Source organism: Bos javanicus, chromosome 15 (assembly GCF_032452875.1).
Source record: "Bos javanicus breed banteng chromosome 15, ARS-OSU_banteng_1.0, whole genome shotgun sequence".
Taxonomy (NCBI): Eukaryota; Metazoa; Chordata; class Mammalia; order Artiodactyla; family Bovidae; genus Bos; species Bos javanicus.
Genome location: NC_083882.1, coordinates 17416726 through 17433193, shown reverse-complemented (window position 1 = coordinate 17433193; position 16468 = coordinate 17416726). Strand labels below are relative to the sequence as shown.

The following is a 16468-nucleotide window of genomic DNA, read 5'->3' as shown; positions in this document are numbered from 1 at the left end:
ATCACAACAAATTGTGGAAAATTCTTCAGGAGATGGGAATACCAGACCGTATTGCCTGAGAAACCTGTATGAAGGTCAAGAAGCAACAGTTAAAACCAGACATGGAACAATGAACTGGTTCAATATTGGGAAAGGAGTACATCAAGACTGTGTATTGTCACGCTGCTTATATAATTGATATACAAAGTACATCATGTGAAATGCCAGCATGGATGAACCATAAACTGAAATTAAGATTGCCGGGAGAAATATCAATAACCTCAGATATGCAGATGGCACTACCCTAATGGCAGAAAGCAAAGAGCCTCTTGATGAAAGTGAAAGAGGAGAGTGAAAAAGCTGACTTACAACTCAACATTCAAAAAAACAAAGATCATGGCATCTAGTCCCATCACTTCATGGCAAATGGATGGGGAAACAATGGAAACAGTGACAGACTTTATTTTCTTAGGCTCCAAAACCCCCGCAGATGGTGACGGCAGCTATGAAATTAAGACACTTCCTCCTTGGAAGAAAAGCTGTGACAAACCTAGACAGCATATTGAAAAACAGAGACATTACTTTGTCAACAAAGGTGTGTCTAGTCAAAACTATGTTTTTTTCAGTAGTCATGTATGGATGTGAGAGGTGGACCATGAAGAATGCTGAGCACCAAAGAATTGATGCTTTTGAACTGTGGTGTTGGAGAAGACTCTTAAGAGTCCCTTGGACTGCAAGGAGGTCAAACCAATCAATCCTAAAGGAAATCAATCCTGAATAATTCATTGGAAGGACTGATGCTGAAGCTGATGCTTCAATACTTTGGTCACCTGATGTGAAGAGACAACTCATTGGAAAAGTGCCTGATGCTGGGAACGATAGAAGGCAGGAGGAGAAGGGGGCCACAGTGGATGAGATGATTGGATGGCATCACTGACTCAATGGATGTGAGTTTGAGCAAGCTCTGAGAGATTGGGAAGGAGAGGGAAACCTAGTGTGTTGCAGTCCATGGGGTTGTAAAGAGTCAACACGACTAAGTGACTGAACAACAAGAATGTAAATTTGGGCTTATTAGAGGAATTTTGTTGATTCGTGAACAGGGCTTAGTTCCACATTTCTTATTCTCATGTTTCAAATTTATAGTTGCTTTTGAGCCTATTATGGTGGGCAAAAAAATGTTCTGAATTTAATAAAATTATCAGCTCCTTTATTAACTTTTTGGTGCCCAGTACTTTGGACAGCCAATGTCCTCCTGACATATGGGGAAGCAGTAGCAGAGAAATCAGTTTCTCTGGTAGCAGAGAAATCAGGCTAGACCCTTTCTTTCCTGACCGCAAAGTGAAGTGCACGGATCCTTTGAAGAAGGTGGCTTCTAATGTAAGGTCTGTTATAAAATCATGGAGAAGTGAAGGAGGGTGGGAAAAGGGGTGTGGGGATAGGTGAGTGAGGACAAAGAGGCTCAGGAGTAAGAAGATAGCAGCCGTGAGAGATGACCTCACTTCCTATCCTAAGACCATGTTCTCCAGTGGGCACAGCAGATGCTTAATGGTCAGAGAACTTGCATACATTTGGCTCCGATGTTTTCTTAGGCAGTACACTCAGCTCTTCTGGCCAGTTTCCTCATTTAAAAAAAATGGAGATTAACAATGAAGTCCAGCAAGTCTTTGTTCCATGGAAGAGAGAAAGAGAAATTTAAAGAAAGGAAGAGTTCATTAAACAATGAAATACAAGAAAATTGGAACCATTTCCTTGCCAGGTACCCTTCCTCACATATTCCAGAGGAAAGTGTGTGGCTGGGAACAATGACACCAACTGAATGCACTTTTTCATTCTTTGGCTTTGGCCTATACACTTGTAGGTTCCCAGGTCATCATACGGGACGAAGTGATGAATTTCGTTTGCTTAGGATAGGACAGCATACTTTCCAGAATCAATGCAAACTTGTCTCCTTCAGAAAGAAATGAATGCAAGAGAGAGGCAGCAACCCGCAGATCCAGTTTGCCTCATCAGCCTGTGACCAGAAGAGCATCCCTGGAAAGAATACTACTCTATGGGAGCAAGTCCTGAACCTTTTGCTCACCTGGGTGAATAATTCCTACAGTAGCCTAGTAAAATGTCTTTGGATCTAAACAGTTCTTGATACCATTTCTGCCTCTTGAAGGGTGAAATTTGCCTCATTTTCTTCTGTTTGAAAGTAACAGAGTAGGCTACATGGAGTAATATAACCCTTTGAAGAGAATTTTAGCAAAATAAGTAAAGCTGAAGACATGTTCTAAAACCAATTATTCTATCAAATATATCTCTAAAGCAAATGATTCCTTTAAACTTCATGACACAAATAGAAACTTATTATATTTGTAGGGTACTCTGAGTTCACTGCTTTCAGAAGATGTCTAGGTGTTACCCATCAGGCCATCCTGAGTGCTGAGGAGATTTTACATTACACATTAGTAACTCATTTGCACAAATTTTATAAAACCTAGAAAAACTTAGATATGCATGTTGGGAAACATACATATGAATATTTATAGAGGCATTGTTTATAAAAGCAAAAAAATTTGGAATACAACCTAATAATCAATAAAAGAATGGGTACATGAAGTGTGATATAATCATGTAATGGAATACTATACAGGAGTGGAAAGGAATGAACTAGAACTAATGTATCATTATCAATGAGACAATGTTGTTCAAAACAGCAAGTTGCAAAAAGTATACATATAGTGTGATGCTGTTTATATAAAAATTTAAAAGTCAAAACAATTGTTTATATTGCACAGGGATACTTACATAAGTATGAAAATATATGGAAATGCATGAGATGTTAAATTCCAAGTTCTAGAAAGTACTTATCTCAGGAGAGCTAAGATATTGTGGAGAACACAAGGGGGAATGTTGATGTCACCAGTATTTTACGTCTTAAGCTGCCTGGTAGGTACACAAGTACATGTTGATTATGCTTTGTACTTTGTTGTATTTTAATATTCTATAAGAAATTTCAAAACTTAAAAATTAAACTATGATGGGACTGTCCTGTTGATCCAGTGGCTAAGATGCCACGCTCCCACACTCCCAATGCAGGGAGGTGTTCTGATTAACATGCAGAATGTTGACTCCTCTATAGTGTAGAGATTGGGTTTGTGGAGAGTAAAGAAGAAAGAACAGGAGAAATTTGCTGCAGAGCACTTTTGCTTGAAATGCCACTTACTCTTGCTTCCAGTATTTTTTGCTTGGTCTCTCCCTGCATCTTTCTGGCCATGACTTTTCATCTGCATCTCTAATTCCTCTTCCTCCTCTGCCTACTAAATGTTGCTGTTTCCCTGGGTGTTTCTTTTTTACCCTCTTTTCTTTTCAATTTTTAGGTATATGTTTTAGTGATCTCATTTATATCCCAACTTCAATTACCACTTTTATGATCATGATTCCCAAATTTATTTCTCCAATCCAATCTTTTTATCCCAACTCCAAACTGTCTATTGGATATTTCTTCTTGACTGTCTCATAATTTAAACAAAATCCAGCATGTCCAAAATGGAGTTGTTCTTTTTTCTAAATGTGCATTTTCCTTTTGCCTTTGGGATCTTGATTAACCACACTGTTATCTACCACATGTCTGATTCAGAAAACTGCGTATTTTATTAGACAGACCTGCCTCTGACAAATTTCCTCTTTAATTTGGCAGGAATTAAGAGTAAGGTTTTGGTGCTGTGTTATGACATATAGGCACCCAGGCATGCCCGGTTTCTGCCTTGCTAGTCACTTTTTTCCCTTCTATTGAGAAGATTTCAATGAGCTTGCCACCAGCAGATAAGATACCAGCTTTAGAACTGACTTTAGATCTTTTCTTGATCTCACTTTTATTGACTTTTCCATCATCTGCTGCCGCTGTTTTTCTCTCCTGTCCTCTGAGCTACAGCTGTACTAACTCACTTGAAATCCCTGAATGTGCCATGTTGTTTTAGAGCCCTGGGCCTTGGTACTTGTATTCCTTCTGCTTGAGATATCTCTCCTTACTGTGCCTGTCTAGTGAATTCATGAAGTTTTGGTAACTAGCCTATTTTTGTGCTTGTCTGTCTGTGCCCTAGTTACTAGTTTAAATGCCTGCTTATCCCCAGTGGTCTCTGAGCCTTTGAGGCACAGAAAGTGCCTATCCAGTTTTTGTATTCTCATGGCCTGGCACATGGTAGATGCTCTATAATTAGGGTTGTCTCACCCAGCAAGCTTCCCCTTTTTATTTTTGCCTGTGTTGGGATTGTTTGAGGTTAATTGCAAATTACTGAAACAAATATTCCAAAAAATACAACAACAACAACAAAAAACCCCAAACTGTAAATTCGTAGAACAGATATTCTGTGTCTTCTGTGGTATTGGTATTTTCTATTTTGCTAAGAGCAACTCTGGAAGAAAGTATTTATGTAGAGAACATTTAAATAAAAGTTCCAGGATTCTCAGTCCTGCTCCCTGAAACTTCCATGAACTATATGTCTTCATCATCGCTTTTAATTTTTTTTAAGTTCCTTTTAAGTTTTCACCATATTGCCTTCTGCCCATCTCCCAATCTTGTTTAAGTTTCCTTGGTCTACAGACAAGATAATAGTTAAAAAAACAAGCTAGCAGAAAACTTGTCCTCAACACTGCTGCTTATTCTTCAAACTCTTTCCCCATTCCTGTTCTCCTTTTCATCTTTTTTAAAAAATAGAGCTGTTTATGTTTGGTGCATTGTTGTTCCATCGATCAGTCATGTCCAACTCTTTACAACCCCATGGATTGCAGCACGCCAGGCTTCCCTGTTCTTCGCTACTTCCCAGAGTTTGCTCAAACTCATGTCCATTGAGTTGATGATTTTTCCCAGAGTTTGCTCAAACTCATGTCCATTGAGTTGATGATTTTTCCCAGAGTTTGCTCAAACTCATGTCCATTGAGTTGATGATGCCATTCAATCATCTTATCCTCTCTTGGGCCTTCAACTCCTACCCTCAATCTTTCCCAGCATCAAGGCCTTTTCCAGTGAGTCAGCTCTTTGCATCAGGTGGCCAAAGTTTTAGCAGCAATCTTTCCAATGAATATTCAAGGTTAATTTCTTTAGGAGTGACTGGTTTGATTTCCTTGTTGTCCAAGGGACTCTCAAGAGTCTTCTCCAGGACAACAGTTTGAAAGCATAAGTTCTTCTGCACTCAGATTTCTTTATGGTCTGACTCTCACATCTGTTAGTGGTTACCGGAAAACCCATAGCTTTGACTATATGAACATTTGTCAGCAAAGTAATGTCTCTGCTTTTTAATGCACTGTCTAGGTTGGTCATAGCTTTTCTTTCAAGGAGCAAGTGTCTTAATTTCATGGCTGCAGTCACTGTCTGCAGTGATTTTGGAGCCCAAAAAAATAAAGTCTGTCACTGTTTCCATTGTTTTCCCCATCCATTTGCCATGAAGTGATGGGACCAGATGCCATGATCTTTGTTTTTTGAATGTTGAGTTTTAAGCCAGCTTTTTCACTCTCTTCTTTCACTTTCATCAAGAGGCTCTTTAGTTCTTCTTTGCTTTCTGCCATTAGGGTAGTATCATCTGCATGTCTGAGGTTATTGATATTTCTCCTGGCAATCTTAATTCCAGTTTGCAATTCATCCACGCTGGCATTTCACATGATGTCCTCTGTATATCAGTTAAATAAGCAGGGTGACAATACACAGTCTTGATGTACTCCTTTCCCAATATTGAACCAGTTCATTGTTCCATGTCTGGTTTTAATTGTTGCTTTTTGACCTTCATACAGGTTTCTCAGGCAATACGGTCTAGTATTCCCATCTCTTGAAGAATTTTCCACAATTTGTGGTGATCCACACAGTCAAAGGCTTTAATGTAGTCAATGAAGTAGAAGTAGATGTTTATCTGGAATTCCCTTGCTTTTTCTGTGATCCAACAGACGTTGGCAATTTAATCTGTGGTTCCTCTGCCTTTTCTAAATCCAGCTTGAACATCTGGAAGTTCTCGGTTCACATACTGTTGAAGCCTAGCTTGTATTTTGAGCATGACCTTGTTAGCATGTGAAATGACTGTAATTGTGCAGTAGTTTGAACATTCTTTGGCCTTGCCTTTCTTTGGAATTGGAATGAAAATTCACCTTTTCCAGTCCTATGGCTACTGCTGAGTTTTCCAAATTTGTTGGCATATTGAGTGTAGCACTTTCACAGCATCATCTTTTAGAATTTGAATTACTTTAGCTGGAATCCCATCCCCTCCACTAACTTTGTTTGTAGTAATGCTTCCTAAGGACCACTTGATTTCACACTTCAGGATGTCTGGCTATAGGTGAGTGACCACACCATCGTGGTTATCTGGGTCATTAAGACCTTTTTTGTTCAGTTCTGTGTACTCTTGCCTCTTCTTTTTAATATCTTCTGCTTCTGTTAGGTCATACCATTTCTGTCCTTTATTGTGCCCATCTTTGCATGAAATGTTCCCTTGGTATCTCTAATTTTCTTGAAGAGATCTCTAGTCTTTCCTATTCTATTGTTTGCCTCGATTTCTTTGCATTGATCACTTAGGAAGGCTTTCTTATCTCTCCTTGCTATTCTTTGGACTCTGCATTCAGATGGGTATATCTTTCCTTTTCTCCTTTGCCTTTCATTTCTTTTCTTTTCTCAGCTATTTGTAAGTCCTCCTCAGACAACCATTTTGCCTTTTTGCATTTCTTTTTCTTGGGGATGGTTTTGATCACCGGCTCCTGTACAGTGTTACAAACCTCTGTCCATAGTTTTTCAGAGACTCTATCAGATCTAATCCCTTGAATCTATTTGTCACTTCCACTGTATAATCATAAGGGATTTGATTTAGGTCATGCCTGAATGGCCTAGTGATTTTCCCTACTTTCTTCAAGTCTGAATTTTATTGAAATCAGTATGGTGTTCATGATCTGAGCCGCAGTCAGTTCCCAGTCTTGTTTTTGCTAACTGTATAGAGCTTCTCAGTCTTTGGCTGTAATGAATATAATTCATCTGATTTCAGTATCGACCATCTGGTGATGCCCCTGTGTAGAGTCATCTCTTGTGTTGTTGGAAGAGAGTGTTTGTTATGACCAATGCATTCTCTTGGCAAGAAATTTTGGTGCATTAATTTACTGATATTCAACTCAGTCAGCCCACTGAAATCTGACTTTAGTTACTACCACTAACAAAAAGCTTTCTTTCCAAGCTATCTAGGAGCTTCCAGCTTGCCATTTCAACTGTGTCTGTTTAGCCATGATGACCCTTTTTCTGTCTCTTTAGGTTTTGGCTGTTGTATTGTTGATATCATCTTTCTTAAAATATTTTTGTACTCTTAGTTTCTGTATCATGGCACTTTCGTAATGTGTTGTCTTTCTTCGACTATTACACTTCATAGGACAAGTGGGAAAGTGTCTTATATTTGAGGTGACCATATGTTTGGGCATATCTGGTAATTTCTTTATCTATTTACATTCACTTGACAAATATTTATTGAGTGACAGCAAAGTGCTAGCACTGGATATGTAGTGGAGAGCAAAACAGATATAGATACAGTCTTTCTGAAGTTCAGAGTTTCAACTGTGTATTTTTTATCTCTTGCTACTGTATAACAAATTGCCTCAAATTTAGTGGCTTAAAACAATACACTTGTTATCTTATAGTTTTGATGGATGAGGCATTTGGGCATGGCTTAGCTCTGCTCTCCGCTTCAGATCTCTCATAAGGCTGCAGTCATGATGTTGGCTAGGGATGGAGTCTCATCTGAAGCCACGACTGGGGAGAAAATGCTTCCAAGCTTGTGTTGATGTTGGTGAGATTTATTTCCTTGGAGACTGGTGGACTCAGGGTCTCAATTCCTTACTGGTTGTTGACCAGAGGCCACCATTTGTTCCTTGCCATGTGGGCCTCTTTATATAGCAGCTTGTTTGATTAGAACCAGTAAGGAAGAGAATCAGTAGAGTTGGCTAGCAAGATGGAAGTTATAACCTCATCTAATGTATTCATGGAAGTGGCAGCCTGGGGTTTTTTTTATATTGAAGTATAGTTGATGTACAATAGTATATAAATTACAGCTGTACCATGTAATGATTCACAATTTTTAAAGGTTTTACTCCATTTGTAGTAACTATAAAATATTGGGTGTATTCTCTGTGTTGTACAGTCTGGTATCCCATTATTTTATTTGAATTCTAATGGTTAGAGTCAAATTAAAGATCCAACTCATGTTCAAATGGAAGAGATTACACAGAACAGAGCTATCCAGAAACAGAGATTCACTGTGGCCGTCTTAGAGTCTGCCTGTCACAAATGTCTTAATGTTTTTTTCTTAGACATTCCAGCCACCTCAACTTCTAGTGCTCTCACACTGAACTCATACTCTCCCTTTCCTAAACCTACATCTCACCCTATATTCCCTGACTTGGTCAGCAACCTCATATCCATCCAGTTGTCTAGTCTAGAAACCCAGACATCATTTTTAATACCTCCTCCCTGATAGCTCAGTTGGGAAAGAATTCGCCTGCAATGCAGGAGACCCTGATTCAATTCCTGGGTCAGGAAGATCTGCTGGAGAAGGGATAGTCTACCCACTCCAGTATGCTTGGGCTTCCCTTCTGGCTCAGCTAGTAAAGAATCCGCCTGCAATGCAGGAGACCTGGGTTCAATCCCTGGGTTGGGAAGATCCCCTGGAGAAGGGAAAGGCTACCCACTCCAGTATTCCGGCCTGGAGAATCCCATGGACTGCACAGTACATGGGGTCACAATGAGTTGGACACAACTGAACAACTTTCACTTTACTCACCTGAGATACAATGGATCAGTAGGCTCTGTGAGTCTTTCATATCATTCTCTACTTAACATCCATATTGCTGTAGCTTTAGCTCAGCCATGGATCTTTATACTGATTTTCTAACCTTTGGTCCGCCTTTTGGTCACCAGAGTTACCATTTACAGCCTGGCCTCCAGTTACTTTTCCAGGCTTCTTGCCCACAGCTCTTTGCACTTGTGCCCTAGGCATAGACCACTTGCTTCCAGAACCTACTATTGCATGTTTGTGCCTCTACACTTGGGCCTACAGTTACTTATTGGATTCCCTTCTCCCTACTTCTTCCTCTAGAAACCTCTTATACACATCCAAATCTAACTGAAAAATCATCTGTTTCATAAAACTTTTCTCAGTTTTCCCTCTGCCTGCTAACTCCCTCATTCAGAATTAACCTTTGTGCTCTCTCAGCCCTTTTTCACTTGTACCACTGTTATAAGATTGCTTTCTGTAATGAAAAACAGTGGTTTGTGTGGTTTGCTTTCTGCAATTTTTATTTGGTTGCTAAGGTACTTCTCTTTTAAAATGCAGAAGGGTAGGCTCTAGATCTTATTCTACTCTGGATACAAAGTATGCATCTCTGAAGTGGTGATTCACAGTCTTGGCTGCTTTTGGGATTACTTGGGGAGCTCTGAACATCACTGACCCCTGGACCCACCCCTCGAGGTGACAATATAATTGGTCTGAGGTGCAATCTGGGGTATTAATATTTTTAAAAGCTCTGTGACTCTAACATGTAGGTAACACTGAAAGTCTCTGCTTCTAGTTGAAGAAACCAAGTCTCTGGGAGAATGAAAGGATAAGAAAATGTTAAACATTTAATGAACAGAAAAACTTTAAAACTAGAGTTAAAGTTGAGTTTTAAAAAATAACACACACACCATTCAAATAATACATGACATAGCTAAGTAATCAGTTCAGTTCAGTTGCTCAATCATGTCTGACTCTTTGCAACGCCATGAACTGCAGCATGCCAGGTCTCCCTGTCCATCACCAGCTCCCAGAGTTTACCCAAACTCATGTCCGTTGAGTCGGTGATGCCATCCAACCATCTCATCCTCTGTCGTCCCCTTCTCCTTCTGCCCTCAATCTTTCCTAGCATCAGGGTCTTTTCCAGTGAGTCGGCTCTTTACATCATGTGGCCAAAGTATTGGAGCTTCAGATTCAGCATCAGTCCTTCCAATGAATATTCAGGACTGATCTCCTTTAGGATGGACTGGTTGAATCTCCTTGTAGTCCAAGGGACTCTCAAGAGTCTTCTCCAACACCACAGTTCAAAAGCATCAATTTTTTGGCCCTCAGCCTTCTTTATAGTCCAACTCTCACATCCATACATAACCACTGGAAAAACTATAGCCTTTACTAGACAGACCTTTGTTGACAAAGTATTGTCTCTGCTTTTGAATATGCTATCTAGGTTGGTCATAACTTTCCTTCCAAGGAGCAAACATCTTTTAATTTCATGGCTGCAGTTACCATCTGCAGTGATTTTGGAGCCCCAAAATATAAATAAAGTCTGTCACTGTTTCCACTGTTTCCCCATCTATTTCCCATGAAGTGATGAGACTGGATGCCATGACCTTAGTTTTCTGAATGTTGAGCTTTAAGCCAACTTTTTCACTCTCCTCTTTCACTTTCATCAAGAGGCTCTTTAGTTCTTCTTCACTTTCTGCCATAAGGGTGGCATCATCTGCATATCTGAGGTTATTGATCTTTCTCCCAGCAATCTTGATTCCAGCTTGTGCTTCTTCCAGCCCAGCGTTTCTCATGATGTACTCTGCATATAAGTTAAATAAGCAGGGTGACAATATACAGCCTTGACGTACTCCTTTTCCTATTTAGAACCAGTCTGTTGCTCCATGTACAGTTCTAACTTTGCTTCCTGACCTGCACACAGGTTTCTCCAGAGGCAGGTCAGGTGGTCTGGTATTCCCATCTCTTTCAGAATTTTCCACAGTTTATTGTGATCCACACAGTCAAAGGCTTTGGCATAGTCAATAAAGCAGAGATAGATGTTTTTCTGGAACTCTCTTGCTTTTTCGATGATCCAGCAGATGTTGGCAATTTGATCTCTGGTTCCTCTGCCTTTTCTAAAACCAGCTTGAACATCTGGAAGTTCACGATTCACGTATTGCTGAAGCCTGGCTTGGAGAATTTTGAGCATTACTTTACTAGCATATGAGATGAGTGCAATTGTGCGGTAGTTTGAACATTCTTTGGCATTGCCTTTCTTAAGGATTGGAATGAAAACTGATCTTTTCCAGTCCTGTGACCACTGCTACTAAGTAACCAAGATGATCTCTAAATAGATCATCAGTGAACTGGGGGAATATGTATTTTTGTGGGAGAAGTTAGAAATATAAAAGAGAATAAAATTGTAGTCGCTGAAAATCCAACACTTTTTGTGCATATGAAGTAAGTGATAAAATGAAATAAATAGTCACCTGGAATTATTAGCATTTTCCTTTTTGTTTAGCCCTAAAAAAATGTGTGTGTGCGTGTGAAATACATAAATTATTTACCAGTAACTCTTATTTTCTCCTTTATTTTCCAGGAATATTTTGAAAACAATTGCCTTAGGTCAGATGTTATCCTTGTGTATATGTGGGACAGCCATCACCAGCCAGTATTTGGCAGAAAGATATAAAGTGAATACTCCCATGCTTCAGAGCTTTATCAACTATTGTTTGCTGTTTCTAATTTATACAGTGATGCTGGCATTTCAATCAGGTATGTCAAATTACCTTTTTAACAAATTATCTTCATAAAAATGTTTGGCTCTATACATTCAAAAAATAAAACATGAGCCCAAACCAAAACCAAGAACAGGAAACTACTGCTTTTTTTATAAAAGTCACTAGAAAGGTATGACACCCCGAATTCTATGAAGTTAATACCAGAGATTTATGTATAGCTCTCTGAAATTGTTTATTAAAATGAGTAGCATCAACCTGTAACATAGGATTTGTCAAAAAAAAAAAAAAGTAAATGCCATTATAAGTTACACCTTTTTTCTCGCCTGTGGTTGATCAATTTAAAAGACAGTATTAAAAACACCTAAAAAGTTAAGAACCTCACTTTCCAAAATACATATTTCCAGCTAAGTGGAGAATGCTAAGTAGAGCACCACTGCCTGTAAATGTGAGAGAAACAAAACACGGAATTAACATCTTATCACAAGATTGATTTCAAGAGTGTAAAGACAATGGGTAACCCAGACTGGGAGGGTGGAATACTACCATTTTAATCACATTTAAAGCATATGATAAAATTACAAGTGTGGTGGTTTTAATATGAACATTAATACATCAATGGTATTCCTATATGTCAGGATAAAGAACTTACTTTTGAAAGAAAGTGGAAGCCAATTATGAGAAGGGGAAAATATCCTAAGGGGATATCACCAAATTTGGCAAGAGCTGTAGGAGCTGGAAATAGAACCGGTATGTCGTGGTTAATAGCCCCAGAATTTGCTCCTCTCTGTAAGAACTGGCCTTTAGGAAGTCAGTATGATTTGTAAATGTATCAGTGAAGTCCCTCTAAGGGATGGTTATTATTGTGTTTAGTTGCTAAATGTTGTCTGACTTTGCGACCCCATGGACTTTAGCCCACCAGGCTCCTCTGTCCATGGGATTTCTCAGGCAAGAATACTGGAGTGGTTTGCCATTTTCTTCTCCAGGGGTTCTTCCTGACCCAGAGATTGAACCCCCTTCTCCTGCATTGCTAGCAGATTCTTTACCACTAAAAAAATGATATATAAATAAGTCATTGAAGTCCCGCAACGGATGGTTATTATTAATAGATGCCTTCCATGCTATCTCATGTTAGGAAGACTGTGTTTTCAGGATATTCCTGCTAGTTGGGATTTAATGATAATTATTGAGGATGGTGACTGTAGCCATGAAATTAAAAGACACTTGCTCCTTGGAAGAAAAACTATGACCAACCTAGACAGCATATTAAAAAGCAGAGACATTACTTTGCTGACAAAGGTTTGTATAGTCAAAGCTATGGTTTTTCCAGTAGTCGTGTATGGATGTGAGAGTTGGACCATATAGAAAGCTGAGCACTGAAGAATTGATGCTTTTGAACTGTGGTGTTGGAGAAGACTCTTGAGAGTCCCTTGGACTGCAAGGAGATCCAACCAGTCAATCCTAAAGGAAATCAACCCTGAATAATTCATTGGAAGGACTGATGCTGAAGCTGAAGCTCCAGTACTTTGGTGACATGATGCAAAGAGCTGACTAACTGGAAAAGACTCTGATGCTGGGAAAGATTGCGGGTAGGAGGAGAAGCGGGGAACAGAGGATGAGATAGTTGGATGGCATCATGGACTCAATGGATATGAGTTTGAGCAAACTCTGGGAGATAGTGAAGGACAGGGAAGGCTGGCGTACTGCAGTCCATGGGGTTGTGAAGAGTCAGACACAACTGAGTGACAACAATAACAGAATTTGACTATAATTCTCTCTACCTTTATTTCTTTGCAGGTTATCTTACCCATAAAGCCTTCTTGTATATCTGCCAACTCTATATCTCCTTGTGATGCTAGATTCTCCAAAGAATTGATTCACAGTTAACTTGAATAAATAGAATTTAGATGCCACTAAGTTGTTTTTCCAAACTTACCACTGGCTTAATTTCCTGTTGAAAGCAGATCTTTTCCAAAAGAATGACCACAAACAGAGTTTTGGTCTGTTTGATAAATTTATAAGACACACATTTCATTTCCTAGGATGATCTGGATGTTATATTTCTGTTGCAGTAGGAAAGAAAAAGGAATTCAACAAATTTAACCACTCTTACTTCCTTTATCTTTGGTGTTTTCATTGAGCACTTGGTCTATGATGACACCTTAGCTTGGGCCTCATACTAGAAAAAAATCTGACTGACTGCTGAGCTGTTGCAGGAGTTTGAGTTATGAGTAATGGACATTAGGAGGGACCATGTTCAATGTACATAGTGGTAAAGTATGTGCCTGTAATGCAGGAGACCTGGGTTCGGTCCCTGGGTTAGAAAGATCCCCTGGAGGAGGGCATGGCAATCCACTCCAGTATTCTTGTCTGGAGAATCCCCATGGGCAGAGAAGCCTGGTGGGCTACAGTCTGTAGGGTCACACAGAGTCAGACACAACTGAGCGACCAAGCACAGCCCAGCGCAAACACTAGCTTTCACTATCTCTAGATTAACATGCATGGAATAATTTTCAAGTAACATGTCCTAATCTAGATTTCTTTTAACCAGGTAGTGATAATCTTTTATGCATCTTGAAAAAGAAATGGTGGAAGTACATCCTGCTTGGACTAGCAGATGTAGAAGCTAATTACCTGATTGTCAGAGCATACCAGTACACAACTCTAACCAGTGTCCAGGTAAGAAGGAGTCCTCTGACCAGTTTGGATTTTTTAACTTTAAGAGAGGAATCTGAACTCATATGTACTCAGCTAATTTGCCTAAGAACCTGTTCACTCAGAAAAAAACTAAAAACAGTGGATGCTATCTGTTTTCCAGTGGAGCATGTGTGCTAATGAGAAAGGCTTCCTGAAATTAGTGAAAACATGTAGAAGTTAATCTGTTCCCAAACTGCTAATGCTATAGATGAATAGAACAGTTGCTACCAAGTAAACATAAATACTTAGTTGGCAATCAATGCTGTGATATTGGCAAGAGTTCTATTTTGTGTGTTGCTTAAAAATGGCATATAAAGTGAATATACTATTGTGTCCCAGAAAAGTTGGAGTCTTACAAGTAAAGTGGATATCTAAGACAACAAATAGGTTGTTGTCTTTTTGTTGTCTGTTGTCTAAGAGGGCATTAGACATTTTGGGTAAGGGTGGTAGCCAAAAGTAAAACTTATATCTATTCCTTTTCTAGGTTATTCTCATTAGATTGAAAGAAAAATGTTCCTACATTGCAGTACTTTTCAACATGGTGGAGTTGAGGACGACTGATTAAGTTGTCTTAACATTAGGGAGATCCCTGGTGGCCTTAGTGGTTAGGATTCTGGACTTTCACTGCTGTGGCTGAGTTTGATCCCTGATCGGGGAACCAAGATCCAGCAAGCTATGTGACACACCCTAAAAAAAGAAAAGAGTTGTCTTAACGTTAGCAAACTGTGGGATGTATCATAACACTGACTCCTTATCGCTAACAATAAAATGTGTTGTAAATGGAGATTTACATCTCCATGTAAATCATGTAAAATAGATTCCCATGTCAGGTTTAGACTTCACAGTTCACTGAATTTATGACTTTAAAAAAAATGGTTGCGGCATGTGGTATCTACTTTCTTTATCAGGGATCAAACCTGAGCTCCCTGCATTGGAATCGCAGAATCTTAGCCAGTGGACCACCAGGGAGGTCCCTGAATTTATGACTTTGGATGCATCTTTTTTTTTGGCTGTGCTGTATAACTTATAGAATCTTAGTTCTCAACCAAGGAGAGACTGGACCTGTGCTCTCAGCAGTGAAAGCACAGAGTCTCTACCACTGGACCGCCAGAGAATTCCTGTTGCTTCACTTTTTCCTATAAAACAGAGATGGTCTTATCTCCAAATTTAAGGAACATGAAAAATTGAAGATTTAAAGAGAAAGATGAATGATTAATGAAACTCAGTATTTTTCTGATGTGAATATGCATTAAATGCTATTATTACCAGAATGCTTTTTAATACTGTGCTAAGCATTGTCCTCTGGGCTTCCCAGGTGGCTCAGTGGTAAAAAGAATCTGCCTGTCAAGCAGAAGACGCGGGTTTCATCCCTGGGTCGGGAAGATCCCCTGTAGAAGGAAATGACAACCCACTCCAGTATTCTCGCCTGGAAAATCCCATGGACAGAGGAGCCTGGTGGGAAAGATAGGAAATCTTTTGTAAGACAGACATCATAAGAGGCACATGAAAAACTCAGAATTTCATAGAAATTAAAACCAGGAGTTACCTAGAAGATTCATTCATCACAAATAGTATTAAGTGTACTTTTAGCAATGAATAATAAGAGTGTAAGTATATAGAAAATGTACTCTATATAAAAGAGCCGACTCATTGGAAAAGACCCTGATGCTGGGAAAGATTGAGTGCAGGAGGAGAAGGGGGTGACAGAGGATGAGATGGTTGCATGGCATCACCGACTCAATGAACATGAGTTTGAGCAAACTCTGGGAAATAGCGAAGAACAGGAAAGCCTGGCATGCTGCGTTTCATGGAGTTGCAGATTCAGACACAACTTAGTGAGTAAACAACAACAAATACAGAAAATGGCATTTTTCTAGTCACATCTACCTGTGATCTCACACACAATTTAATTGCTTGATTATAATTTCCAGAAATTTTGATCTGTGACAGATGATGATTAGAAGTTTTGAATTGGTACAGGTCTAAACAGAGCTAAGCAAAATACTTACACTGAGGTTTTATGACTAAAGTTCACGCCTTAAACTAATCTCAAACAATTTCTTTCATCCTAGCCTCTTAGAAAAACCTAAGCATTTGGTTGTCAAAAATTAAGTACTTATGGTCCTAGGAAGCCATATTATAACAAGTGCATCTAACAACTAAACCTCCTTCCAGCAGTGAAGAGTGCCTGCCATTGGAATTCTTCAATCAGATTATCTCCTTGAGTAAACCTCTAGTCTGGTTAATCTGAAAGGGTGGAAGTTTGCTTGTTTGTTTCTTTATAGACACACAACATGC

The 16468-nt window shown here is 39.3% G+C and overlaps 1 protein-coding gene across 1 annotated transcript in view; it reads left to right on the top strand.

Moving 5' to 3' along the window:
• SLC35F2 (solute carrier family 35 member F2) overlaps positions 1-16468 on the top strand; it is a 58404-nt gene that overhangs the window by 32471 nt on the left and 9465 nt on the right. The window contains exons 2-3 of the mRNA XM_061440224.1: positions 11335-11510; positions 14025-14152. Coding sequence (XP_061296208.1) covers positions 11335-11510; positions 14025-14152 — 304 coding nt within the window. The remainder of the gene's footprint in view (positions 1-11334; positions 11511-14024; positions 14153-16468) is intronic.